At 34.8% G+C, this 26852-nt stretch overlaps 4 protein-coding genes across 4 annotated transcripts; 3 read left to right on the top strand and 1 right to left on the bottom strand.

Annotated features, from left to right (window-relative positions):
• Window positions 1-5298: 5298 nt before the first annotated feature.
• Window positions 5299-7299, bottom strand: GLRG_11854 (cytochrome P450; the record flags this gene model as incomplete). The annotated part of the gene is made up of 7 exons (XM_008102534.1): window positions 5299-5346; window positions 5444-5823; window positions 5891-6502; window positions 6591-6674; window positions 6730-6811; window positions 6865-6950; window positions 7026-7299. 7 exons carry the CDS (start codon window positions 7297-7299, stop codon window positions 5299-5301), a joined length of 1566 nt encoding a protein of 521 aa, XP_008100725.1.
• A 911-nt stretch (window positions 7300-8210) lies between these two features.
• Window positions 8211-9598, top strand: GLRG_11853 (aromatic prenyltransferase; the record flags this gene model as incomplete). The annotated part of the gene is made up of 2 exons (XM_008102533.1): window positions 8211-9313; window positions 9415-9598. The coding sequence occupies 2 exons, from the start codon at window positions 8211-8213 to the stop codon at window positions 9596-9598; spliced, it is 1287 nt and encodes a 428-aa protein (XP_008100724.1).
• A 2200-nt stretch (window positions 9599-11798) lies between these two features.
• GLRG_11852 (cytochrome P450 monooxygenase) lies at window positions 11799-13675 on the top strand (the record flags this gene model as incomplete). Its single annotated transcript, XM_008102532.1, has 2 exons — window positions 11799-12869; window positions 12950-13675. The coding sequence occupies 2 exons, from the start codon at window positions 11799-11801 to the stop codon at window positions 13673-13675; spliced, it is 1797 nt and encodes a 598-aa protein (XP_008100723.1).
• Window positions 13676-23942: 10267 nt separating this feature from the next.
• Window positions 23943-24673, top strand: GLRG_11851 (uncharacterized protein; the record flags this gene model as incomplete). The annotated part of the gene is made up of 2 exons (XM_008102531.1): window positions 23943-24252; window positions 24303-24673. The coding sequence occupies 2 exons, from the start codon at window positions 23943-23945 to the stop codon at window positions 24671-24673; spliced, it is 681 nt and encodes a 226-aa protein (XP_008100722.1).
• Window positions 24674-26852: the final 2179 nt, after the last annotated feature.

Raw genomic sequence — 26852 nt, 5'->3', positions numbered from 1 at the left:
GGATAAACATAATAAATAAGAAGTAAAAGAGATTATTACTAGCTAAAGATTAGTAATTAATAAGTAATACCTTATTAAGTAGGTAAGATAGCTAGTTAAATATAACACGTAAGAGCTAGAAAAACACCTCTAGAACGTAAGAAAGAAGATATTAATATATAAAAAGTATATAAGGAAAAAGTATAAGAAGTAAAATAACTATAAGTAGTATATTAACGTTACTAAAGGATTACCTAATTATAAGTAAAAAGATTCTAAAACCCCCTCCTATTAGGATAAGTTAGGAGGCTACTTAAGGTATCTTAATAAAAAAATAATAGAAGACTAAAAATAAAAGACTAATTAGTAAAAGTATATAAAATAATTAGTGTTAGTAATAATTAAGAAAATAAAATAAAACTAGCTAAACTAAAAAGATTATTATAGAACTATTACCTAATTACTACTATTATTACCTTTATTTTTACTAACTTTACTATTACTACCTTTATTACTAGTAAGATTATTATCCTCCTTAGAGGATAAGGCCTTAGAATCCTTTTAGTCTAATTTATACTCCTTTATAATAGTAGCTATAACCTTCTTCTCCTTATTATACTAAGTAGTAAACACTTAGTTAGTAGGTAATATATAAGGAACTAGTTTCTTATTATTATAAGTCTAGTTATACTTATAAGTATCCTCTTACTTATTAAGCTTTTAGTAAATAGTATATATATACTTATAGTCTATAAAAGGAATACTATAAAAATACTTATAGGGAGTAAGGGCAGCCTTATGCTCTTTATTAGCCTTTTACTTAGCTATTACTACTTTATACTTCTTCTCTTTAGCTTTATAAGTAACCTTAGTAGTATATATATTAGTATTACGCTTCTTTTTTATAGCCTTAGTAGTAGTAGTATCTTTTTTTTACTTATCTATAAGGGCGTGCTTCTTATAAAGATTAGCGTTTATAGTATAAGCACTTAGTAAAACCTTATCCTCTCTATTAGCCTTATATTTATCTAATTAATCCTTAACCTTATTATTAAAACCCTTATTAGAAAAAAGAACTATAATAGTAGGCTTAAGCTTAAGAGTATAGTAACACTTTAATAAAGACTTAGTAGCTCTAGCTAACTTACACTTAGTCTAAAGAGTATAGGTCTTATTACTATAAGTAATAGGTATAAAACCTATAATAGCTATAGTATAAGTAGGGATAAGATTATTAATATAGTTACTAATAGTATTATAAAACTCTAGCTACTTAAAGAAGTAGTTAAGGACACCCTTATAGGTAATATTATTATGTTTTTTATCTTAGCACTTATTAAGGAACTTAATATTCTTTTATAAAGCCCTTATATAGCTGTTATTATAAATATAAGCAGGCTAGAGCTAGCTAAGGCAGCTAATAACCTTTTTAGTATAAATAAGACCTACCTAAATAAAAAAGTTAGTTAGTAAAGGTAGTATAAAAATATAGTAATTTACCTAAAGCTTAATTAGAAGACTAAGATACTTATAGTTTAAAGTAAGCTTTTAGATAGTAATATAGCTTAAGTTTATAAGGCTAACGCCTATTAAAAGGTTAGTAATATAATTAGTAATATAAACCTAGAAGAAGAAGATATATAAAATAGTATCCTAGATACGCTAACGTTAGAGGTTAGTTAGCTTATAGTTAGTAATAACTAAGCGTAAATATATAAAGTAATTCTAGGTCTCTTAGGCTACTCCCTAAAGCTTATTAAGAACCTAAGAAAGTGTTAATAATAGTAAAAAAATAGTAAAAAGTTAATAAGAATATACTATAAAATATTTCTTCTTATTAATAGTATAAGTTATATACTTAGTAATATAAGCCCCCTAGTAATAAAAAAGGTAACTAATATTATAATAAAGCTATCTAAAGTAATTAATATAAAGCATACTACCCTTAAGGCTATTAAAGCCCTCCTCCTTATTATAAAGAAGCTTAAAGATATTTATAATATAAATAATAACGCTTATAATTATAAAACGTTTACTATAAGGATAAAAAGAAAAAAAGAATACTAAGAAAAAAGTAAAGAACTTCTTAAAATAAAAAAAAAAATTAGTAAGAAGGTAGTAAAGACTTAGTAATAAGAGTTTAAATAAGAGAGAAAAAAAAAAAAAAGTAAAAAATATAAAAAAAAAAAAATAATAAACGCTTAGTAAAACTATAATAAAAAAGAAAAGTAATAAAAAAAAAGTTCTTATATAAAGGGAACCTAAGAGGTATTTATACTTAAGGAGAAAAAAAGTACTTATATAACTATATAATAAATAGTTACTAAGGTAAAAAAGAAAAAAAATAATAAAGTAAGGCAGATAAAAGTAAGGTATATATAAAGGAATAATTATAATAATAATAAAGCTATAATATAAAAAAAGAATTTTTTATACTTAAAAAATAGGTCTAAAAAAAACTAGTAAATAGTAATAATAATATAAAAAAGACTTTAGTAAAAGAAAATAAGATAATAAAAGTAACTACTTAGTAAAATAATACTAAGCATAAAGGCATTTATAATACTAAAGGGAGGCCCTAACTAGCTAGGTTAATAATTAGTTAGTAACAGGTCGCTAGAGTAGGACCACTAGAGAACGTAAGGTGCACAGCTATAACAGAACGCCACAAACAACAGAGCCTTAGAAGGCCTTAGGGACCAAGGCCCTAGGAAGGGGGATAATTATAAGGGTGTTAAGACAAGGGTCGCGTAGAAACCACAGTAGAACCTCAGCAGTACGTCAGCAACTATTCGCCATTTAGTCCAGGCTAGAGGGGGAAAATCTTAGGCTCTCCAGCAAAAAGTCTAGTTAACAGAATAGACCTACCTTCTATACCCTTCCCAGTCAAGGCACTTAGCCATGTACCTTTACACTATTATCTACTACTATTTTATTTTTATTACTTATAAATTATTATATATTTTAAGGTAAAAAGTAACTTATATATAGGTAATTATTATATAATAGAATAACTATTCCTTAGCTAATTTACTATTACTTAGTTAGGCTAATAGCTATAAATTATACTAGCTATTTACTAACTAAAAGGTAGATAATTAGCTAATAATTCCTTACTAAAAGGCTAATAATTATTTAGGAATTACTAGATAATTACCTTACTATTATTAGAGAATTATTACGCTAATTAGTAAAGTATTAGCTAAGGAAATCCTCTATATATTTAAAGGAAAATAGGCCTCTAATATAGATAGAGAAAGGTATTAAATTTTATATCTTATTTTCTAGCACCTAAAGTATAACATACTCTATCTCTAAGAAGTATAAAAAGTAGATATATATAAATAGTAACTAGATTTACTCTAGGGTACTAAAAATAGAAATATCTACTTAAATAAAACTAGATATTAAACAGACTGTATTATACTATAACAAGCTGTAATAAGTAGTGTAACAGGCTGTAACTAGCTCTAAACAAGCTGTAATAATATAAGGTTTTAAATCTATATAATAGTATAATAGTATAATATAATATAAAGGTTAATATATATATTAGTAGAAATATAGAAGTTAGTTAATTATATATAGAGATAGATTCCCTTAAGGGATTTTAGCTCTCTATACCTTCTAAGTATAATAAAACTACACCTATCTTTCTACCTATCTATTTACCTATCTATCTAGTTAACCTACTAATCTACTTATTATTTCTTATTCTTTATAGTAACTAAATATAAGAATCTTATTAAATATAGTAGCTAAGTTAACTATATAAAGTATAGGCTTATCACTATCTAGGTATATTATATTAATAATAATATTATAGTTAAATTTATAGTTATTATATAGTGTAAATTTAAAGTAGCTAGACACCTTTATATTAAGTTAGTAGTAGTAGTAATACTTATTAATCTTTTTAAGTATAATAAGAGAGGTTAATTTACTTACTTATTTAAGTAGCTTATAAAGGTAATTTACTAATAAGTAGCTAAATTAGTAGTAAATCTAGTGTAATTTACTATTTATTAACTACTACTTTATAATAGTACTTTTAAGTAAATCTAAAGTATTTATATATAGCCTTAATTTTAAGTAATAAGTATAATAATCTTATTTTTAATAAGCTAATTAGTAAGGTTATTAAATTTTATACTATAGTAATCTATATCTTATAAGTAAAAAAGAAATAAGGTATTACTTATTATTATATAAAAAGTAAGTTTACTAATTAGTATAAGTATATAGATTATACTAAGGGATTTATAGTAATCTTTACTACTAAAGTAAATTATTACTTTACTAGTATAGGTAGTATCTAGTAAAATCCCCTTACTAAGGTGTTTTTTAAGGGTAAGGTACTACTATTAGCTAGCTATAAATACTTTAGCTACACTAGTGTTAAGTATAATACCTTTAAAAGTTAATACTAAATAGTAGTTATTAAATATAAAGATATTACTACTTTTTATAGTTAGGCTAGGTAATACTTATTTATATAGGTTTTTATAAGTAATAGTATAAAAGCTATTTCTTATTAAATCTTCTATAGTAATTTTATACTTTTTATAGTTTATTTACTTTTTATTAGTAATAGCTATTAGAACCTTTTCTATCTAGACTTTAAATTATAGAGCGTAAAGGTAAGCTAAGTAGGGATATTCTATAGGGTGTGCCTAACTTTTGATTTATATTTAATATATCAAATTCGCATAGCACAAGAGATACAGTAATGAAATCCTATAGCACGTTGCTGCATGGGGAATTTTATAAGGCCCCTCTTTAGATGCCAAGTTTCCAGTCCCCTTCTTGTTCCTTCAGCTAAGTCAATATACATTTTCTTGCATTTACAAGCGTCGGCCGCAAAAGTGAAAGTCAAATTTGTCCGGATTTTCAGCATTACACCTCCGGCTTTTGGTGAAACAGGGGAAAGTTACAGCTCGGTGTCAGGATCGACAACCCGTTCTTAGAAAACGATTTCTTTGGTTCATCTTGCCGACTCGCCAAAAATTGCAACTGGCTGTGATTGAAATATTAAGACTACTGAAACCTTCAATGACTTCGACTGATTCTTTCATTATCATTGATCTAAATACGAAACTGATAATAGTTCATTGCGGTATCAGAAATGCCAAGTACATAAAACTTTTCAACACGAGATGGGATGGTCACCAATGCTACGTTTACATAATACTCATACTGTTATTGTTCCCATATACGTGTGCGCAGATGTTTTCATGTTGCTAATACGAGGATCATCAAGTAGTCATGCAATAAAGGTCTGCCGCCTCAATGCAGAAATAAATTAGCTGCACTCAACAGCTAGTGTCTCGGCCGAATAAGAATATGTTTGGTTGGATTTGGCAAGATCTGCAAGTCTCCATGGTCAGTCTAGATATTTCAATGCGATTGGTGCAGGAGAATAACTTGGAGGAAGAGCAAGAAGTCTTTGGAATGTTTCACGTACGTATTGGCCAGAGTGGAGGTCTTCATATCTCTCGGTCACGCCATCTTCTGGGCGAATTTGGTAGCTGGCCAGTAGCTTGATGAGGAACATCTTAGCAATAGAACAGCCAGCCCATCGGCCAGGACACATGTGCGAAGCGTAGCCAAAGTTGACATCATCCCTTGTCGCGCTGCCCCAGTCGTATTTATTGGAGCCTATTGTTGTTGAAGACATCTTTTGCCGCAGGTCGTGATAGCGACGTCCATTCCACTCGGCCGGGTTCTCTAGGTTTGGGTTCGACAAGTGGGCCGCCGTCATGACCACCTCAAAGATGGTGCCTGCGGGAAGGACGACCCCGTTAGGCAGCGTTTGAGTCTTGTGGATCTTCTTCATCAGGTTTGCTGCTCGCCGGGGAAGCCCGGGTCTGGTTAGTAGAGGTTGCAATGATGGGCCAGGGCCGGAACGTACAGGCAGCTGTTGGATGATGTTTGTGAGTCTCTTTGCAGAAACTGTCCAACAGTGAAAGCCTGCGAAGGCTGTCCCGCGTGAATATCCAATGTTCCGATTGCTCCCCCAAGACTTTGTGTGCCTCCTCGAGCACCTGATCAACATAATCAGGACGGAATGCAAACTCGTAGACAACCTGCGTAGTTGAGGGCCCGGGCGAGAACACAAAGGTGAAGGCGAAACCAATCAAAATGTTAGTGAGGAACTTGTAATCACGGCGCTTCTCAGCCGGTGCCATGTTAACAAGCTCTGTAAACCACTCGTTATCCACCTCACTATTTGGTGATCCTTGTTCGAACGCTTGAACGTATTGCTCAAATATTGGTGTAAAGAACGCGGTTGCTTGCTCCAACTGTGCGTTGACGTGACGCACTTCATTTGAAAAGGCGGCAGTGATGCGAGCCATGATGGGTCTTTGTGCTTTGAGCCTCTTCATTACGGGTATCAGTGTAGCGGAGTACTGCTCGAATATGTCCACAACTTCTGGTCTGAAGCCTTTACCCATTATTACACGCCATATTACGTGAGAATAGACGTGTAGAATCTGGGGCTGCATGATAACACGCTTGCATTCTATCATGTGTGAACTACATCAGTAAAGTTCTCGGGATTGATGGGTAGGAAGTACGGGGGGGGTAGATTCATGGAATTCAAAACTTACTGTCTGCGGAATAATCAACCCCTTGATCTAGGATGCTGTATAAACCTTCGTCCAGTGCCTTGGATATGACATCAAGATAGCGGTCTTTCTCAGATGTTAGTCTTGAAAACTGGCATCGAGATATTGTAGAAACACATACCAAATCCCGGCATGCGTGTGCCGAGGTATCGGTAAAGAAAAGGCTCTTCGAATGGTGCGCCGTGCAAGTCACAGAGGAAAAACTTAGCCTCGTTAGCTGTGCTTATCCTCAAAAAGTTTTGCACTAGGTACAAACCTCTTTACGTGCGGGCGCGACCTCTTCGTCTTTCTTCTTACAAATCGCCAACCAATGTTCAGGCGAAATAAGGACTAGATCAGAGCCTGCAGCCGTCAGCATGTCGTCTATTGTATGTATTCGAGTTTTTTTTTTAGATGTCTTGGAGGATACTTAATTACCGTCTAGGGCCGTCACCCGGAACACGCCACTTTTGACCTCATGGAATCCTTTTTCAATAATCTTGACTCCATGAGCATTGAAGTCTTGCCTGGCCGCAAGCCAGGACTTTGAACTTGTGATTTTGGGAATGGAGCGGTCTTCAATGGCTCGATTGAGAACGAATGATAAGACGAAGGCTAATAGTATGGCGACGGAGAGAGCTGGGGTGCTGCTAAGCAGTTTTACCAGTTGTGGCGGCAAATGTAAGTGCAAAGAGATAGTGCTGGTGTCCATGTTCGGAAGACCTGTGTTGAATCAAGGATGCAGTTGTAGAAAGTATCGCGGCTGGAGCGAAAGAGAAAGAATAAGTAATTGATACTTTCCTTACCACACAATTATGTATGTTTCCACGTGATGATTATATGACCAAAGAATACGCTTCCTTGGTGCGTGGCCTATCAGATCATCAGCCCTATCAGATGCCTGGCCTGACTGCTTCTGGAGATAGTTTTGGAGATGTTATGCCAGGAGACCGGACTAGAGACCTTTAAAGCAAACTTTACCCGAGCTTCATTCCGAAGTAAGCGAAGTGTTGCAGAGACTCCGGACCTTAAACGATTGCCGATGAACTTACTACTCTGGCTTTACCGGACTCTCGGGTTTGTTTTCTGAACAGGTTACCGATGGCGAAAGTCAAAACCGAATACGTCGCCGCTTTGGGGATCCGACAAAAATGGACTTCTAGGCGAGTTCATAAGATACGTCTTTCACATTACATGCAATCGTCCGATAGGAACCTTGTCATCGAGCTTCGGTTTCTAACCGAGCTCAAGATCTTAAAGTTCCGCTCCTGGTCTGGTATTCTATGCCAGACCTGCGACCAAACAAGATCTCTCAGGACAAGAAAAGGCCCAGATTCTAAAGCACTCCTCCGGACATGTTAAAGTTAGCGTGAGAAACGCGTAGCCACTTATAAATGGGATTTCGGGACGGTCTCCTATGCTCCGTAGCCTTGTCCTAGTTATAAAACATTTAATATCGCCCTAGGCATTTGTGTCAAAATCCCTGCTATATGACCCCAACTATTCGCAATGTTGTTATGTTTCCAAGCATACCAATAATATTTACCAAAATCATTGCATGATTTATCTTTGAGTGTATATTCTGAGTTTTCACGTTCTACCTCAACTCAATACGTCTTCAAAATGGTCATGTCAACGAGCGGCCCGGAGCCCGAACGTCAAGAGGAGTTGCAATTCTGGCAAGATGAGATCTCGCACTCTCTTCTTTCCCTCATGCAGAGTGCCGGCTACTCTCTTAAGGAGCAGGAACATTATCTAGAGTTCACCAAACAGCATGTTTTCTCGTCTCTAGGACCCCCTCCCATCACTACCAAGTCGGGGGCTAGAATCCCGCATTTCGACAGCTTTTGTTCTGACGATTTCTCACCTGCTGAGCTCAGCTGGAATATCGGGCCTAAACGATCCAAGATTCGGGTAGGCTCCGAGCCCATCGGTCCATACGCCGGGACAGCCAAAGACCCTTTCAATCAGGACGAATCTGAGGTGGTCATGTCGCGCCTGTTACGTCAAGGCCGTGGCCCTGTCGACGGGGAGCTCTGGGAGTTCTTCAAGAAGCACCTCCACGTTGAAGCCAAGCACGCGAACGAGATTGTGTCCAAAATGGCGCCCAATGAACACATGACAACCAATACCATCTCATTCGATCTAGATGACGAACAGCCGGCTCCGAAAGTCTACTTCTACCCTATCCCAATCTCTCTTTTAGCGAATAATCATGCTGGGGAAATCATCACTGATGTTGTTGCGCAACTGCCGGTAAACCTGGAGCCTGCTTTCAACTACGTCCGGGAGTTCGTGTACCGCTACAAGAAGCAGCGCAACAACGAATCCATCTTGCGGCTGGAACTTATTGCATTTGACGCCGTGCGCCCAGTAGAATCCCGCTTCAAGCTGTACCTCCGAACGAAGGAAACCTGCCTGGCGCGGGTGGAGGAGGTGTACTCACTCGGGGGTGCGCTCAAGGGTCCCGAGATAGACCACGGCTTGGGTCTGATCCGCTCTTTTTATCTACACGTTCTGGGAACGACAGCTCCAGAGGAGGATCTACCTCACAGTACACACCGCACGGCAGGAATCATCTTCAATATGGAGATGAAGCATAACAGCCCTGCTCCAGTGCCGAAAGTGTATATCCCTGTGCGCCATTATGGCGGCACGGACTTGCGGGTTGCCCAATCACTCAGTAATTTCTTCCGTGCTTGGGGGCTTATTCATATGGCCGACACGTATGTGGCTGCTGTTCAAAAAGCTTTGTGGGTCTTCCATTTCAGTCATCGTATCACTCGCCGCATGCGCATAAAGCTAACTCTGCTTCGAATCTTTGAAGCCCGAATCAGGATTTTTCCACAACAATTGGACGGCATTCTTATGTCGGCTTGTCGTACAACAAGAACGGACCCTACATCACCATGTACTACAACACGATGACCTTCTCAGCAGGCAACGAGCGAGACGTCAACGGCAAGCTTGTTGGACCTGCAGCCATGAAACAGCGTCACCTGTTAGACTAATAACTCTTAGTTAGGCCTGGTAGAACTGCCGCTAGCGAGTTTAGATATATCCTTTTCAAATGAGCCGATGTTCCAAAATTAAATTGAGTGAACGTTGAAAAGATGATGTTGTGATATAAGCCGTAAGTACGCAGTGGCAATTACGGATCCGCTTTTGTCATCACAGTTATGAACCCGCTCTACCCTGGACCTCTGTGTGCCTTAACGGCATACGCATGTGCTATATTAGAGACCCCCGCAATCCTGAGGGCCCAGGCTCAAGCACTGTTTGGGGTAGCGGTTACCAGGCAGACACGCTAAGGGTCAAAACTGGGGCAGCACTTAAGTCATTAAAGTACCTCTTAAAGTCTCTTGCTTAGCGTGCATAGACCCTAGCACAGACTAGCTTACCTTTTTACTAAAAAATAAACCTAAAAAAAATAAAGATATCTCTATTAGCTTAAGATAGATCTAGAAAATAATATTATAAATTAACTTTTTAAAAAAAATCTACTTTTAAAAATACTACTTATTTAAAAAGTAGCTTAAATAGTATTTATATATACTATTAGAAAAGTTTTTCTTATTAACTTAAAGTTAAGGACTTAAAGTTAGTAGTATAAAAATAGATAGGAGGTAGGCTAGTTACTTAAGAGGATATAGGTTAGTACTTAGAGACACCTGGTCTAAGATGCTAAATTTGATCTATAGTGTCTGCCTGTTAACTGCTACCCTGTTTGGGGCGGTTGAAGCCACCACCTATACTTTGGAGAGATGTACCTGATTAGAGAGTTATTAAGCGTGTGTTCTATATTACTAGCCTTCTGACAAAGTAGTGTTGAAAACCTGGGGGGGGGGGTTGTGATATAAGCCGTAATTGCGCAGTGGCAATTACGGATCCGCTTTTGTCATCACAGATGAATAAGAAGTAAAGGCATGACTATCCTTAAACTGTGAAGTCTGCTAAAGGGTGCGACTGATTTATTGACTGAAGTATCAATGGCCAGGAAGAAATCCAGTGTGCGCAAAATAGCCGAAAATGTTTCAACGCACAGCCGACTATGCAGTTCAACTGATCTTCAAGCTTGGCTGCATAAATGGACTGATTTCTCTACCATAGTTTGAAGTTTGCTATCCACTACTACAAATTCCAACGATCGAGTACGGACTCTACGTGTGATAGGTATATTTAACCGGAGAGTCCGGTATGAACCCACAGACCGGGACTGTGCCGAAACTCAAATGTCTGACATAAGTCAAAAGCACGTGGTTACGACAAAACTCGGTGTAACTGACTTAAGCTGGGGCTGTAAGCTGGCGACAAGACAAGCCGGTTGCACGCAAAAGCCTTTGGAGAAAGGTACTCTGACACCACGCTCATGCCACCTTAAACATCAACATAACAAATTTCTCACTTTCTCATACTGTAACGATCACACTACTCATATTATTCATGCAGGCGCGCAACGATTTTTACATAATGAGCAAAAGACAACAAAGCCGGGAGTGACTTTCTTTGGAATAATAGGATAGAGATAAGACTAGCCAAGTCGAATCTCAACAATCGGATGGTTATACGTAATGGTCTGTTGAAACCTGTTTGAGCGACGCCGAGACTCAAAAGTTCGAAGCTTTTTAAGCTTTGGAAAAGGTTTCATCAAGAGTGAGCTGCAATAGGAAGTTCCCCGGAGTCGCGAACTTCACCGAAGTCGCGAACTTGATTTGATCACTTCACTACCTGTGACGCTCGTTTCGGCAGTCGTCTGGATGAAAGACGGAACGTTTTTCGACGCAGCGACAGAATTCTACTTAAACATTGAACAACAGGGACAACCCGAACGGACACAAATGGGGCACCGCCCGGATGTCCAATTTCCTCGCACTTGGATAGAGAAGACTTGATAGGCATCAGCAAGACTGAACAGTAACTCGGGTAAAGAGCTTCCTAAAGAAGCATCATCTAGGATCATGAGATACATGTTACACATTTATTGCCCATAAAGGTAATGAAACGAATGACCTCCTGACTTTTGTTACATTTTATCCGACAGGGGTGCCGTAGCGACAGAGGAATGGTCATTTATGTGATTCTGTTCTCTTCTGTTGAAATTCATGAGCTCAAATATCTCTAATTGAAGGCTGATGTTTGATTTGGTGTCAATAACACACTTCGCGCGTTCTCATCACTCGGATCAACAGCAAAAACCATTATCCAGTCGCCATGGAAAGCTTTAGGTCCATTTTCGAGCTCATGGCAACCAGGGCGGCCATCGTGGTCTTCGGCTTCTTCATTCTAGTTCTGTGCCTTGTTTACCGAGCATTGCTACCCCGGCCTCTGCCCGGTATCCCTTACAATGAGGCTGCAGCAAAATCGATCCTAGGTGATATGCCTGAGATGATAGGCCATGCCCAGAAGACGGGAGAGATGTATGACTGGCTTGGGGCGCAGAACATTAAACATCGTTCGCCCATCGTACAAGTCTTCGGCAGACCATTCAGCAAGCCCTGGGTCATTATTTCGGATTTCCACGAGACACAAGACATCTTGGTTCGCCGAAGCAAAGAATTCGACAGGTCAGCATTCACTGCCGACGTTTTGGGTGGCGTCATCCCGGAACACCACAGCAGGTGGCAGACAAACGATGAATACAAGAACCGCCGACGATTGATTGAGGGTATCCTAACTCCCAACTTTCTCAACAAGGTTGCAGCCCCTCTTCTTCACGAGAGCACTATGCGCATGGTGGATTTATGGCACGAGAAGGCACGGTTGGCCCGAGGCCACCCATTCTGTGCCATGAAAGACATCAGTCATTGTCAATTGGACGCCGTTCTCGGCTTCACCTTCGGTCCCGGCCTGGAAAGTCTCAGTGCAACGCAACCAAACGTCGACTTCCTGTCTTCTATATCATCATTGCCATCTGGTAACGACGACCACGACGATGACGAAGTTGCAGGCATCCTAAAGCCGGTTAATTTCCCACATGCACCAACCAGCCCCGTCATCGAAGTTTTTTTCAAGCTTGCAGACAGTGTCGAAACCGCAATGAAGTCCCCGTTTCCGCTGCTTGCACACTGGTTTCTGCGCCAGCAGCCAGCCATGAAGACGGCGATCCAAGTCAAGGAGGACTTGATTAAGCGTCAGATTGACCTTTCCACCGCACGAGTTCAGTCTTCGCCCGAGGAGCACGCAGTGCGATGTGCTTTAGATGAAATGGTGCGCAGAGAGAGCAGTAGGGCCGCAAAGGAGCAGCGTTCCGCGGCGTTTCATACGCGTCTGTTCTATGATGAGGTAATGTCCAAACCACTTACATAATGGACACCTTTTCCGTTCTAGTATCAACACTAACATCTACTGTCTGTATCAAATAGTTATACGGCTTCAGTCTGGGCGGGCATGAGTCGACGTCCAACTCCAGCCAGTGGGCCGTGAAGACGTTGGCACGACACCAGCCACAACAGGCCAAACTGCGCTCCAGTCTGCGAGAGGTTTTTCCAGAAGCAGTGTCTGAGAAGCGCGTACCTACGTCACAAGAGATCATGAAGATGCGATGTCCTTACTTGGAGGCTAGCATCGAGGAGCTCTACCGCACGTCTCTGACAGCGCCTATGTGCGTCCGAAGTACGACGCAAGACACGCAGATTTTGGGCTGTCGTATCCCCAGGGATACTGTCGTCTTTCAAGTCTGGAATCAGGCCGGATACACGCAGCCAGGGTTTCCCGTTGACGAAGTCTTGCGCACCCCGGGTGCCAGAACGGCGGCAACAAACAAAGGCCCCGTCGGCTCTGGTTGCACCGGTGACGAATCCGGGCTGGACCCGGCGTTGTACGCGCCCGAACGGTGGCTGGTCAAAGACGATCACGGTAGGGACGTGTTTGACGCGACGCGCGGGCGAAATATGATATTCAGCATGGGTCCCCGGAGCTGTTATGGACGGAAGTTGGCATACGTGCAGTTTCGCATGATGGTAGTACTGGTCTTGTGGAGTTTTCAGCTCGAGGAGTTGCCCTATGAGCTTAACACCAATGGGGCCTACGATAAGCTGACCAGGGAGCCACATGACTGCTATGTCAAGTTGACGGCTCTGTCTCTGTGAATGTTCTCTCTGCCACAAGCACTAATTAGCTCTCATCTTTTTTAGATCGCGGCATATAGGATAGCAATGAGTTTCTAAGTTTAGAAGCATTTATATCGGTTATGAATTTACTGATAATTATCTTGTTAACTGACGACGTTAGAGTCTGATAAGCGGTCGTGTTGCATGAACAGGAAAGACAAATCCGAATACAGTCTCATATAGCTGCGTTTCTTAACAGATCCTGAAACACCGTCACTCTCTAAGAGACAATGGTCGATGGTACCACAGTTTCCTCTTCACTGTTCAGCCGAGTACACGTTCTGGACAATTGCAGCCACAACGGGTATCAGTGATGGCAGACAATTTGATAAGAAATTTGATTTAAACAAAGACACATCAAGTTATCCCAAGATTCTGTTGCATAAAGTATTAAAACAAGACCGTCAAGAGCTTTTTCTGTGCAATGTGACGCGTGCAAGATGGCGTGAAAGTCCCGATATATTGATCATTGCTCAAGCCATGGATTATTAAGTTGGAATCAGGTCATAGTAATCGCAGACAAGAGTCGAACATGACTCAGTTCCTTTGTCCCTGTCGACAGTGGAAGCATGACACCCCTGTTTGGGTTTGCGCCATTCTCAATCAGAAGCTTGACGATACTACCACGACCAGCACCGATAGCGATGTGAGGAGCCGTCATCCCATTTGTATCAACGTGATTCAAATCGGCGCCGGCCCTCAATAGTTTCACTACTGTTGCTTTGTATCCCCTTTCCGCTCCATACTGTAGAGGAGTCCGTCCGTCGCCGTCCATAGCATCGATGTGTGCTTCGCTGTCCAACAGAATTTCGATTATGTCGACGTGCCCAAGTTCTGCAATATGCAGAGGTGCTTTACCCAGTACTTCTGATGAGGATAGTTTATTTTTCAGACTTGATGGAGCTTTGTGTATCTGTGAGGGTCCAATTGCAAAGCAAATTAGACCAATGGCGAGATCTCACTCGGGCAACTATGCACACCTTTTCGTTATCGCAGATGCGGTCTCTCATGCATTCTCCAGAAAGAATACCAACAGGGGATCCAAGAGACAAGAGTATTGGATCAAAACCTGTGCTGTGTGTGCCAGGTTCATCAATCAAGTCCAGAATGGTGAGATCGGGGAGGTCCAGAGAATCTAATAAGTAGTCTTTCGAAGAAGGCGACAAGCAGAGACTCAAACAGCTTTCAGAGCCTCTCGTTGTAGAAAATATCGCTTATGTGTCTTGCAACTCTTGTGCAACATTTGCTGCTTCTGTTTGGTGTTGAGTATTATGCGCCGATTCAAGTAAGTGAAGGCCTTCAACGGTGCCGTGATGTGGCCAATTTGGCGAGCAGCTTTTGTCATTCCGTTCCACACCAACTACGCTCTGTGTTCCCTTCGCTTTGTACATTGCCCGTCTCCGCCCTGTGAGAGCTCATCAGTCTGAAGATATAATCACGAGCGACTTCCGTTGGCGATTGGTATACTGACGGCTATTTAATTGTGCTATTCTGTTTTGCTCTGTGCGACGAGCTTTCCAGTCACTTTCAGCTGGAGTAGGCTCACTCTTAAACCTGTGATTCTTAGGTGTCTGTTGGTATTACAGGGATCGCGATCGTAAAGCAGTAATAGTTTGATTGACTACTAGTTGCTTGTTAAGATGGATGATTAGAAAAAGAAGAAGAAGTTGTTACTGCAGATATTTGTGGTGGTGTAAGTAAGCCGCTAAGGTAAGTCACGTGATTATAGATTACGTGACTATAGATTAGCTCTACTATTAGCTAAATATCCTAACACTAGTAACTTTCTAAAGTAAAAGAAAATCGCTATAAATAGCCTAGATACTGCCTAGTAGCTAAAAAGCTTAAAAACGTAATAAAAATTAAAAGCCTAAAAGTATTTAATACTTTTTATTTATGTAATCTATTATATAGCTTAAGAAACTTATCCCTTTATACTAATCTAAACTATCTTATTTCTAACTAGTTATTCTAGCGCCTTATTAGGTAATAATTTAGTAAATTTATTAGTAAGATTATTATTACCTTATATTTATTATACCTTATAGACCTTATATTACTTATATAACTACTAAAGGGCTATAATATTAATTATAAGCTTTTTTTTTTATAGTCTTAAGCTTAATAAGGCACTTATAAAGTAAATATAAGTTAGTATAAAGGATTATTAGTATATATAGTAGCTTAAGGTAGTTAGTAATTATTATAATAGTTATATTAAGTATATAGGTAATATTAACGCTAGTAACTATACTATAGATCTTAGAGGCTAGTATACTTTAGATAACTTACTTATACTTTATTAAGCTAAAGTAAATAATATTACTAGTTATAATAAATCTATTACTTATAGTAGTACTTATAGGTACCTTATTAGTAAGAATAATAATAAATCCTAGCTATAAAGTCAAGTCTTTATTATTTATAAATAATTTATTTATAAAAATAAAAAGCTTTATAAATTTAAGGTTAGGTAAATAAAATAATAGACTATAGTTAAGGTTATTTATTTACTATATAATATAATAGTTAAGTGCCTTAATCTTATTTATATTAAGTAATTAGTGTTATACTATAATAAAGTAGTTAAAGTAGGCTTTAGGCTAGTAGACTAACGTAATATACGTACTATAGGCTTATTACTTAACGTACTACTTAAGTGCTTATAGAGATTCTTTATTAATAGGTTTAAGTCTCTTGCCTTAGCCTTTTTACTAAAGAAAAAGCTTCCCCTTAGTAGTTAGAGATACTACACTACTATTAAAGGTAAGTAGGTTATTAATAGTAAGGATTTACTTCTCCTTAGTAGTAAATATAGCCTTAGTAAGCTTATTAGCCTTATAGGTAGAGAAGGATTTATTTAAAAAAGTAATAGTATTATTAGTCTATATACTAATAATCTTAAAGTCTAGGCTTTTTATATTAGTAATTAGTAGGTATAAATTAAAGGTTAAAGTCTTTATTTAAAGCTTTTTTTTATAGTAGTAACTATATGTTACCTACTAGTAAGTCCTTACCTCTATAATACTATATAATAGCTTTACTACTTATATAATAGTACCTTTTAGATAAAGGTCCTATATTTATAATAAAAGGTATATAAAAATGTTAGCATAATAGGTAAGCTAGTCTCTTAGATAGAGAATTCTAGCTTAGGAGAATATAAGAGAGTATATCTCTTATATAAAGATATATCCTATAGAAGTAAGAATATAGAATAAAAGGGGGATATAAATGCTTGTACCTAGGGTAGATAAATAGAGGATATAAGGATATATAGTTAAAAGAGAGTATAGTAGTTAGATTATTAACTATTTGCTTGCTTAGAGAGAGAAGGAAAAAAAAAACTAAAAACAGGAAGAATTCTAGCCCTTATATAGACCTATACAGCTTACTAGAATATTCCATACTTGCGTAAGCTGCTTATAAATCAACCCTTAGTTACGTAACATAATAACCTTAAGTAAATAACCCTAACTTAAAACAATAACCTTATAGGAATAACAGAGGTAGAAGGTAGGATCTAGAGAGATCTTAGACATTCTAGTACCTTCTCTAATCTTCGGTTAATTACGTAATCAGTCATGCTTACGTAATTAATATATATATTAATCTACTAAGTAAGTAGATTATAAATATATATATCTTATATATATATAACCTCTATAATAAAGGAAATATAAGATAAAGAAGTATAAGAATACTTAGAGATATTCTTACTTCTAATAAAAAATTATATAATTTAATAAGGTAGTTAACTATATATACGCCTAGGTAATATTATATAACTAAAGTAAGAAATTATTATTATTATAAATAAGGGATAAAGTAAGGGTAAGAATAAGGCGCTAGCTAGCTTACTAGATTATAAGTAACTAAGTAAGAATTACTTTTTTACTATTATTAGTATATCCTTAGATAATAAGGTAGGATTTCTTATATAGTTTTTTATCTTAGTCTTTTACCTTATTAATAATCTAAAATTTAAATATTTATACTTTAGTATACTTATTCTTATTATATTAAATAAAGTAAAATACTTTATAAGTAATAAGCCTTTTAATCTTAGTAGTAGTTACTTACTTAAAGGGCTTCCTTAAGGTAGTAATAATACTTTTTTTCTATAGCTTAATTAATAATAGTTAGTTAGCTTCTTCTTTTATTAAGACGTATACTATACTTATAGTAGTAAAAAAGGTAGTAAGCCTAATAGTAAAGCTAGTTTTATTAAAGAAATTAATATACCTTTATAGGTAGCTAGCTTTTTACTTTAGCTATAAGTATATAGTAATAGTAATACTATTATATATTTCTTTAGTAAGTATAAGGATGTTAGTAAGTAATAAGGCTACTATACTATTATTATTATTCTCTTTATTACCTTACCTACCTACCTTAAAGAGTAGCTATTATTATTTATTATAAGTATCTTTAAGGTATAGTTTAATAATAGTTAAATAAAAAGTTTATAGGCCTTAAAGGAGGTTAATAGTATAAGTAGTCTTATTACTAGTAATAAGGTAAAAAAGGCCTTACTAGCCTTTTTTTTATACTAAATATAAACTATAGATTAAAGTAAAAAGGCTACTATTATAGTAGTATCTAGGCTATTATATATAGTTACTACCTTATTAACTTACCTTTTTATATAGATCTAGTAAATAGCCTTTATTACTTTTCTTACTGCTTTAGCCTTTTTAAGTAAGGTTAGTAAAAGTAGTAATAAGTTAGAGATTTATAAGTAGGCACTAAAGACTAGTAGTATAGGTACTAGGCTATTTAGGCTAGCTATATTATTAATTACTTTAACAGCTAGCTAAAGTGTAACCTTAGGTGTATAGCCCTTACTATAGAGGATATTATATACGTATTAGAGGGGTATATAGTATTTTTTAACCTTACTAATACTATTATAGGCTTTAATTAGTATTTCTTTAACGTTAATATAAAGCGACTTTACTAACTACTTAAATTTACTAGCGTAAAGGTTTAGGCTAGTATTAGTAATAATCTAGTTAGGTAGGCTAAGGTAAATATTAATTTAGTATATCTAAAGTGCCTCCTATATATACTTTATAGTAATATTTTTAAGTAAATAGGCTACTTAGAAGGATATTATAGTATTAACTATATATAAGGCTAGGTAGTTACTATTAAGGTAAATAATATTAATAATAATCTTATAGTTAAAGTTATATTTATTATTACATAAAGTAAATTTAAAGTAACTAGGCGCTTTTATATTTATCTAGTAGTAATAGCAGACCTTAGTTAATTTCTTTAAGTCTATAATCTTAACCTTATTACTAAATTATTAGAGGACGTAATAGAGCCTTTAGACTAATAAGTAGCTAAAGTAATAATAAATTTACTATAACTTATTATCTATAAGAAAGTAGTAAGTAATACTTTACTTATATTAATTAAGTAGTATCTATATATAGCCTTATTTATAGACAGTAGGTATAATAGTATTACCTTAGATTAGCTTATTAGTAAGGTTATTAAATTTAATACTATACTAATCTATATCTATAAGGTAAAGTAGAAATAGGGTATTTAATAGTATTATATAGAAGGTTAGTATATTAAAGGGGGTTAGTATATTAATTACCTCTTATAATTTAAAGTAGTTACTACTACTAAAGTAGATTTTTACTTTACCTATTTATAACTTATCTATAGCTAGATTTCCTTTTATTTAGTAGTAAAAAGTAAAATACTACTTATATCTAGCTATTAAATATTTAGCTACGCTAAAGTTAGGTATAATACTATAGAATAAGATAAATAAATATTACTTATTAAGAGTAAAGACGTCTATATTAGGTAGCTTATTATTATATAGATTCTTATATAAGGAGTTATCTTTTATAAGAAAATAAGTTATAAATTAGTTATATAGTAATAAAAAGAAAGCAGGCCTATTAATAGTAAATAAGTTAAAGAATATTATTAATGTATAAAACGTAGTGCTTAATTCTTTATCTTTATTACTTTTTATATAGTTACCTTTCTTATTTAAAGTAAATAGCTTATATCCCTTAAAGTTAGTTATAAAGTAGTTAAAGGCTTTAGGTAAAGAGTCTATTAGATACTGCTCTTTATACTTATAGTAGGCTTGTTACCTTTTGTCTTTTAAGTGCCTTATTAACTAATAGTTAGCCTTACTATATATATAGTACTTCTTTAAGAATAATAATAAAGGTAAAAGAGGTGCTTATTACTATAAATTACTATTAAAAGGGCGCTATAGTATAAGGTTACTATAGCTATAGTTATATTAGCTAAATTACTAGTAACTTTACTAGCTATTATAAGTATAGTTAGTTTAGTATTAATTATTTACTTTTTTAGTTAGGTATTAATATATAGGTTATTTAAATTATATTATATTACTAATTACTAATTAAAGCTAGCTATATATACTAGTAAATATTAAAGATAAATTAAAAAAGGTAAGAAAGTACTTTTTTATCCTATAGCAGGAGTTAAGTAATTAGTTATAGAGGGCTACGCTAGATAAGGTACTAATCTTTATAACTATTCTTATAAAGGTAGTTACTCTCTTAATAAGTAACTTTAGGTATTTAGCCTTACTTTTATTTAAATTATTTAAGATAGTCCTTATTAAATTAGTCCTTTATAGCTTAGTAAGGCAGGCCTAAAAGGTCTCTTTATTCTTAAAATTACCCCTTATTTATATAACTATAGTAATAAAGTTAGTCTAGTTATAAAGATAGTTAGTATAGTACTTTATAGCTTTACCTTTAAGTATAATAAAGTAGGCGCTTATAAAGTGCTTTTACTAGATCCTAGCTTTTATATAGTAGTTATAAAAGATTATAAGCTTTAATTTAAGTAACTTATATACCTTTTTACTATACTTTATCTTATTAAGGTATAATTTAATAAGGTTAGTAAGTTAGTAAGTTATAAGTAATATAGTAGTAGCTAGTATAACTAATAAGTAAAGGTAAGCGTTACTTACTTACTTTAATAGTAAAGAAATAAAATTTAGGTTATTATATAATAAGGCTAGATTAATAAGCCTTTATTAACCTTTTTAGACTTAAGTAACTTATACTAAGGGGGTAATAATATAAGAAGGGCCTAGTTAATCTTATATTAATATTATTTCTAGTAGTAGGTCTATAATATCTTATATAAAGTTAGGTTTATTAATCTTTAAGTAAAAATCCTTACTTTTTTTTTTTCTTCTTTAATATCCTTAAGTGTTTACGCCTTTAGATTATTAGCCTTAAGGGTATAGTAAATTTATTTAGTAATAGTTAGTAACTTTACTATTAATACCTATATACCCCTACGTATTAAGTAGTCTCTAAATTTAATAATAGTTTTATAGGTAGTACTTTTAAAAATATTAAGTAACTATTTTTTAAAGTCTTTAGTAGTATATCTTTATATCTATTAACTATATAGCTATATAAAGCTATACTATATTATTTAAAGTATAATAATAGTGCTTAAGGCGTTATATTACTTAACTTAAGTAAGGCTATTAGGAATATTAGCTAAATTAGTTATACTTTATAGTTATATAATAATAAAAGGCTAGCTACACTTTAGAATAAGATATAAATCCTTAATATCCTATAGATAGATATACTTCTTTACTCTAGCTAGTGTCTATAGTTTACTTTACTTTTTACTTAGTCTTTTTTTTACTATTATTACCTTTTATTAGCCTTACTAACCTCTTAAATATAAGCACTTACTTTTTACTTATAAGGTTAAAAGTAAATCTATATATTAAAGGAATTACTACTATTAGTATAAATAATAATAAGATCAGTAAATAAATAATATAATATAAGGAGGTATAAGTAAAAGATAAAGTAAATAAAGGGATAAAATAATAAATAAATAGATAGTAGTAAATAGCTTTAGGGAGGCTTTAGTAATGTAAAGAGATAGCTCTAAGGAGGCCTTACGCTTTAGTAATATAAAGAGATAGCTTTAGGGAGGCCTTACGCTTTAGTAATATAAAGAGATAGCTTTAGGGAGGCCTTACGCTAGATCTTACTTAAAGAATAAAAGGAGATATATACTATCTTTAAAAAAAGACGTATACAGACCTTACTTTTTAGTAAGTAGGATACTATAGTTAAAGATTTTTTAAAAAAAAAAAAGGTAAAAAGTTAAAGTTATATACTTTACTTAAAAGTAAATAATAAGTAGTTTTTTTAAATTAATTAAGATAGTAAAGTTAAGTAAAAGTTATATTAGTTACTAATAACTATATCTTACTTAAAGAAAAAGAGAAAATAAAAAAAATAGTATAGTTATTAATAAGTATTTAAAAGATAAAAAAAAGTAAGTAAATTAAAGTAATATAAGTAACTTTTACCTTTTTTACCTTACTTAAAGAATAAAAAGAGGTATACTTACTAAGGGTAACACTTAGTTACTAATTTAGTTAAAAGAAAAAGTTATAATTACTATAGGCTATACCTAACTAATAATATAATATTAGAAGTATATAAAAGTAAGATTAGTAAAAGCTATTTACTTATAAATACTATATTAAAAGTAAATTACTTAGGTAGTTCTTACTTAGCTACTTTATAGCTAGTTTTACTAATAAGATCTTATTTAAATAAAAACTTATAGAAGTCTATTTACTTATAATCTTATATAGGCTATTACTACTATAGTAAAATAAAAACTTAGTAAAATAAAAATCTTAATAATTAAAAAAAAAAGTTAAAAGATAAAAAAAAAAAAACTTAAAAAAACTTAGGTATAAAAAAAATAATTATACTAAATACTATAAAAGTTATTAGTAAGTAAGTAGTATATAAAAAAAAAGACTTTTTTAAAAGTAATAAAGTTAATAGTAGTAATAGTAGTTATTATATAGTAAATATAAGGCTTAAAAGGTTATTTACTAGGTATTATAAGATCTTAGGTACTAATAATCTTTAAGCTAGTTAGCACTTTAATATTTTAATTTAAGCTACTATAGTAAGTAAAGTATTATAGCCTCTTCTAATAATTCTTACTAATTTATAGTAGTAGTAACTATAAAGTTAACTACTAATTAGTATTAGTATTATAGGGATTATAATTATAAAGTAGTAATAGTTTAATTAACTACTAGTTACTTATTAAGATAGATAATTAGAAAAAGAAGAAGAAGTTGTTGCTGTAGGTATTTGTAGTGGTGTAAGTGAGCCGCTAAGGTGAGTCACGTGATTGTAGATCACGTGACCATGGATCGGCTTCACCATCAGCTGAATATCCCGACAGTGTCATTCTCAAGACGTTGGGACTTGTGGTTTCCTTGGAGGAAATTGTGAAAAAAGTACACACATGGATGGATGAATTAACAAAGGTATGTGTTGGTTTCACAGGGAAGTTGATACGAGCATCCCCGCATCAGCCTGTCGGCAGGTTGGAACAACAGTCTCTGACTGATGATATCTATGTTGTCCGAAGAAGGGGAGAAAAGAGGGCAGTTGGAAGGGGGGCAGTGGCCTATCTTATTAGGATTCCGGGTTATCCGAACTTCCTCTGATATGCTCCGGATATTAATCGTATTGCCCACATTGCGACAGTCTGTTTTCCAAACAAACAGGAATGTCGGCTATGAAGCCCAGTGTCACGGGCTCAAATGCAGGTTGCGGCTCAGCTTAGTTTCAACACCAACCCAAGTCGAGATCTCCACCGTTACTGTTTCTGGAAGGTAGTATCCAGGATCCTCTCGAATGCGTCTCGAGACTTCCAACAGCATGAAATTGTAACAAATCAAACCCGTTAGAAGCGTCTGATCACGCAATTATCACGCGGACTTGAAGATAGAGCGACGGATTTTCTATGAGGGCACCAATCAATATTAATACCATTGTGTCGGCACCCCCTGCTCAAAGTTTAAGGTCGTAATATCAATAAACTCGCTAACCGACTTCTGTTGCCAAGGCCACACCGGCGCCGTACGGGACCTCATTACCGATTCTATTTAGGCTAAGTAGGAACTCCTCCCTACTAAAATGCTGATGCCTTATTGTCGCGATTGGCAGTGAAGGCGTTACCGCCCACAACACGTAATACGCACAGCTTATCGCGACAAAAAAATGACATATTGTTGGTATCTCAGGGATCGCGATCGTGAAGCAGTAATAGTGTCAATTTGACAATTAGTTGCTTGTATACTCCGTACTTTCGCCACATTTGACATCTCTGTTCCAGATAAATCCTAACCGTATTCCAGCCGGCCCCATACATGAGCGTAATGCCCATGAGGGCATCACGATACGTATCGTACCACGGGCACGCCAAAAGCCGCGTCCGTAGATATGCGACGCCGCACGAGGTTGGCCCTGCGGCTAAGTGTCTTGGGGCCCACGTACTATTCGTGCGACACGACAAGGACCCAGCCGCCCGGGTCCAGGCCGGTGAACACGGGCCAGCACTCCAGCGCCTCTGGGTCGCCGGTGTCAGCCGCCGCCTGAGAGGGCGACGGAGACGAGACGTCGCCGTGTTCTCGGTCGGGATCGGAGTGACGGCCGCGCCGGGGAACAGGTCATCCGCGGGTGTCCGGCCCGACGGGCACACGGCGAAGCTGATCAGGAACTGATCCAAGTGGAGACGGGTGCAGTACCGGAGGAAACCCGAGACGAGACGCTCCGGCCCCAGGAGGCCATCGCCCAGGAAGAGGTGGAGGGGCAGGAACCGGGGCGCGTGGCCGACCTCTTGGCCCACCGAGCCCATGAGGTCCGTGAGCTGCCGGCGGACGAACATGTGCTGTACGGGGGATGCTTGGATCAGGTGTTTGGAAGCCAACCTGTCACCGCGCGCGTCAACGAGCCAGGGCTTCCGGCGGAGCGGTGCCGAGAAGGGCCCCGTGAGCTTGACGTCTTTGCATGGCAGGAGCTTCGGCGCGAAGGTGGACGAGCAGATTTCGGCAAAAACCCGCGAGGAGAGCTTGTCGTCGGATCTGCCAGGATGCGCTAGGAAAAAGATGTGTCGGGATATTTAACTGTTCAATAGTGGAGCCAATCCATGGTCACGTGATTTACCATCACGTGACTCACCTTAGCGGCTCACTTACACCACTATAAATATCTACAGTAATAACTTCTTCTTCTTTTTTAATCTATCTTAATAAGTAACTAGTAGTTAATTAAACTATTACTACTTTATAATTATAATCCTTATAATACTAATACTAATTAGTAGTTAACTTTATAGTTACTACTACTATAGATTAGTAAGGATTATTAGAAGAGGCTATAATACTTTACTTACTATAGCAGCTTAGATTAAAGTATTAAAGTACTAACTAGCCTAAAGATTATTAGTACTTAGGATCTTATAATACTTAGTAAATAACCCTTTAAGCCTTATATTTACTATATAATAACTACTATTACTACTATTAACTTTATTACTTTTAGAGAAGTCTTTTTTTTATTAACTACTTACTTACTAATAACCTTTATAATATTTAGTATAATTATTTTTTTTATACCTAAGTTTTTTTAAGTTTTTTTTTTTTTTATTTTTTAACTTTTTTTTTTTAATTATTAAGATTTTTATTTTACTAAGTTTTTATCTTACTATAGTAGTAATAGCCTATATAAGATTATAAGTAAATAGACTTCTATAAGTTCTTATCTAAATTAGATCTTACTAGTAGGACTAGTTATAAAGTAGTTAAGTAAGAACTACCTAAGTAATTTACTTTTAATATAGTATTTATAAGTAAATAGCTTTTACTAATTTTACCTTTATATACTTCTAATATTATATTATTAGCTAGGTGTAGCCTATAGTAATTATAACTTTTTCTTTTAACTAAATTAGTAGCTAAGTGTTACCTTTTGTTAAATGTGGTAGAATTATATATAAATTAACTAGTAAATATATAGTTACCTTACGGCAAATTGTTAGGGAATAGGTAGTAAAAAGGCCTTACTTTTAGGGTAAATCTACTAATTATATAGCTAGGATTTCTCTAGGATTTCTTAACTAAGAAATAAGGGGAGTTTCTTACTCCTATAGGATCTTAACTATATATATATAACATATTATATAATTAATTAAGTAACTATTATAATCCTTATAATTTAAGAATTAATAGTCTAATATATATATCTATAATAACTAATATACTTATTTACTAATTAAATACTATTATAATAATTAATAAGAACTATAATAATAAGGTAACTATCTTATAATTATATAGTAATTAGTTTATATAGCTTAACGCTATCTAAGTAAAGGTAAAGCGTTATAATCTCTAGGAGTATATTAACCTAGAGGTTATAGTAGTAGACTAATTAATCCTTAAGATATATTTAAAGAAACTAATAAAGCTGCTTATAATATAATATCTATACGCCTTAACTAAGGATAAGCTTACTACTTACTAAGAGGTTACTATAGCTATAGTAATTATTAGGATATCTTAGTAAGTAACTATATAGCTATATATAGTAAGAAGTAAGGCTATTATAACTATACCTAATAGGCTTATATATAAAACTAAACATGTAATAACGCTAGATAATTTTAACTTATATAATCTTATATACTTAAATAGCTAGATAAGCTACTATTATAAGGAAGTACGTAAGTATACTACTTAGTAAAAGGATATTAAAGACGTAGCTAATATAGTTAAATCTACTATATCTATAGATCTTTAAGAAAGATATTATAAATCTAATAAATTACTAGCTAAATAGCTTAATAAGCTTAGTGTAGTAGTAGGAATAACTAAAGAAGAGCGCGTAAAGTACGCCTATAATAAATATAGTAAAGTGTTAGTAAAAGCCTAGTAAAAGGCCCTAACTACTAAAAAAGATCTTACTATATAGCTTAATAAATAGAATATAGCCTATAGTAAATTAGTATAAGTTAATTTACCTAACTACTAATAGCTATTAATTTAGTTTAATAACCTTACTACTGCTTTATAAAACAGTTTACTTAGCGCCTAGCTAGATTTATATATAGTAATAAGTAAAATAATAAGTAATTAGAATAATCTTAACTAGTAGTCTCTTTATAAGATAGCGCTAGAGAGGGTTAAAGCCCTTACTAATAACTTACTATATTATAGCTAAGCAGGCTATAGCGTATTTAGCTTAACTAGAGGTAATAATAATAATAGCCTAATATACGC

Source organism: Colletotrichum graminicola (genome assembly GCF_000149035.1).
Source record: "Colletotrichum graminicola M1.001 genomic scaffold supercont1.148, whole genome shotgun sequence".
NCBI classification, from domain to species: Eukaryota; Fungi; Ascomycota; class Sordariomycetes; order Glomerellales; family Glomerellaceae; genus Colletotrichum; species Colletotrichum graminicola.
This window is presented reverse-complemented; position numbering and strand designations above follow the sequence as displayed.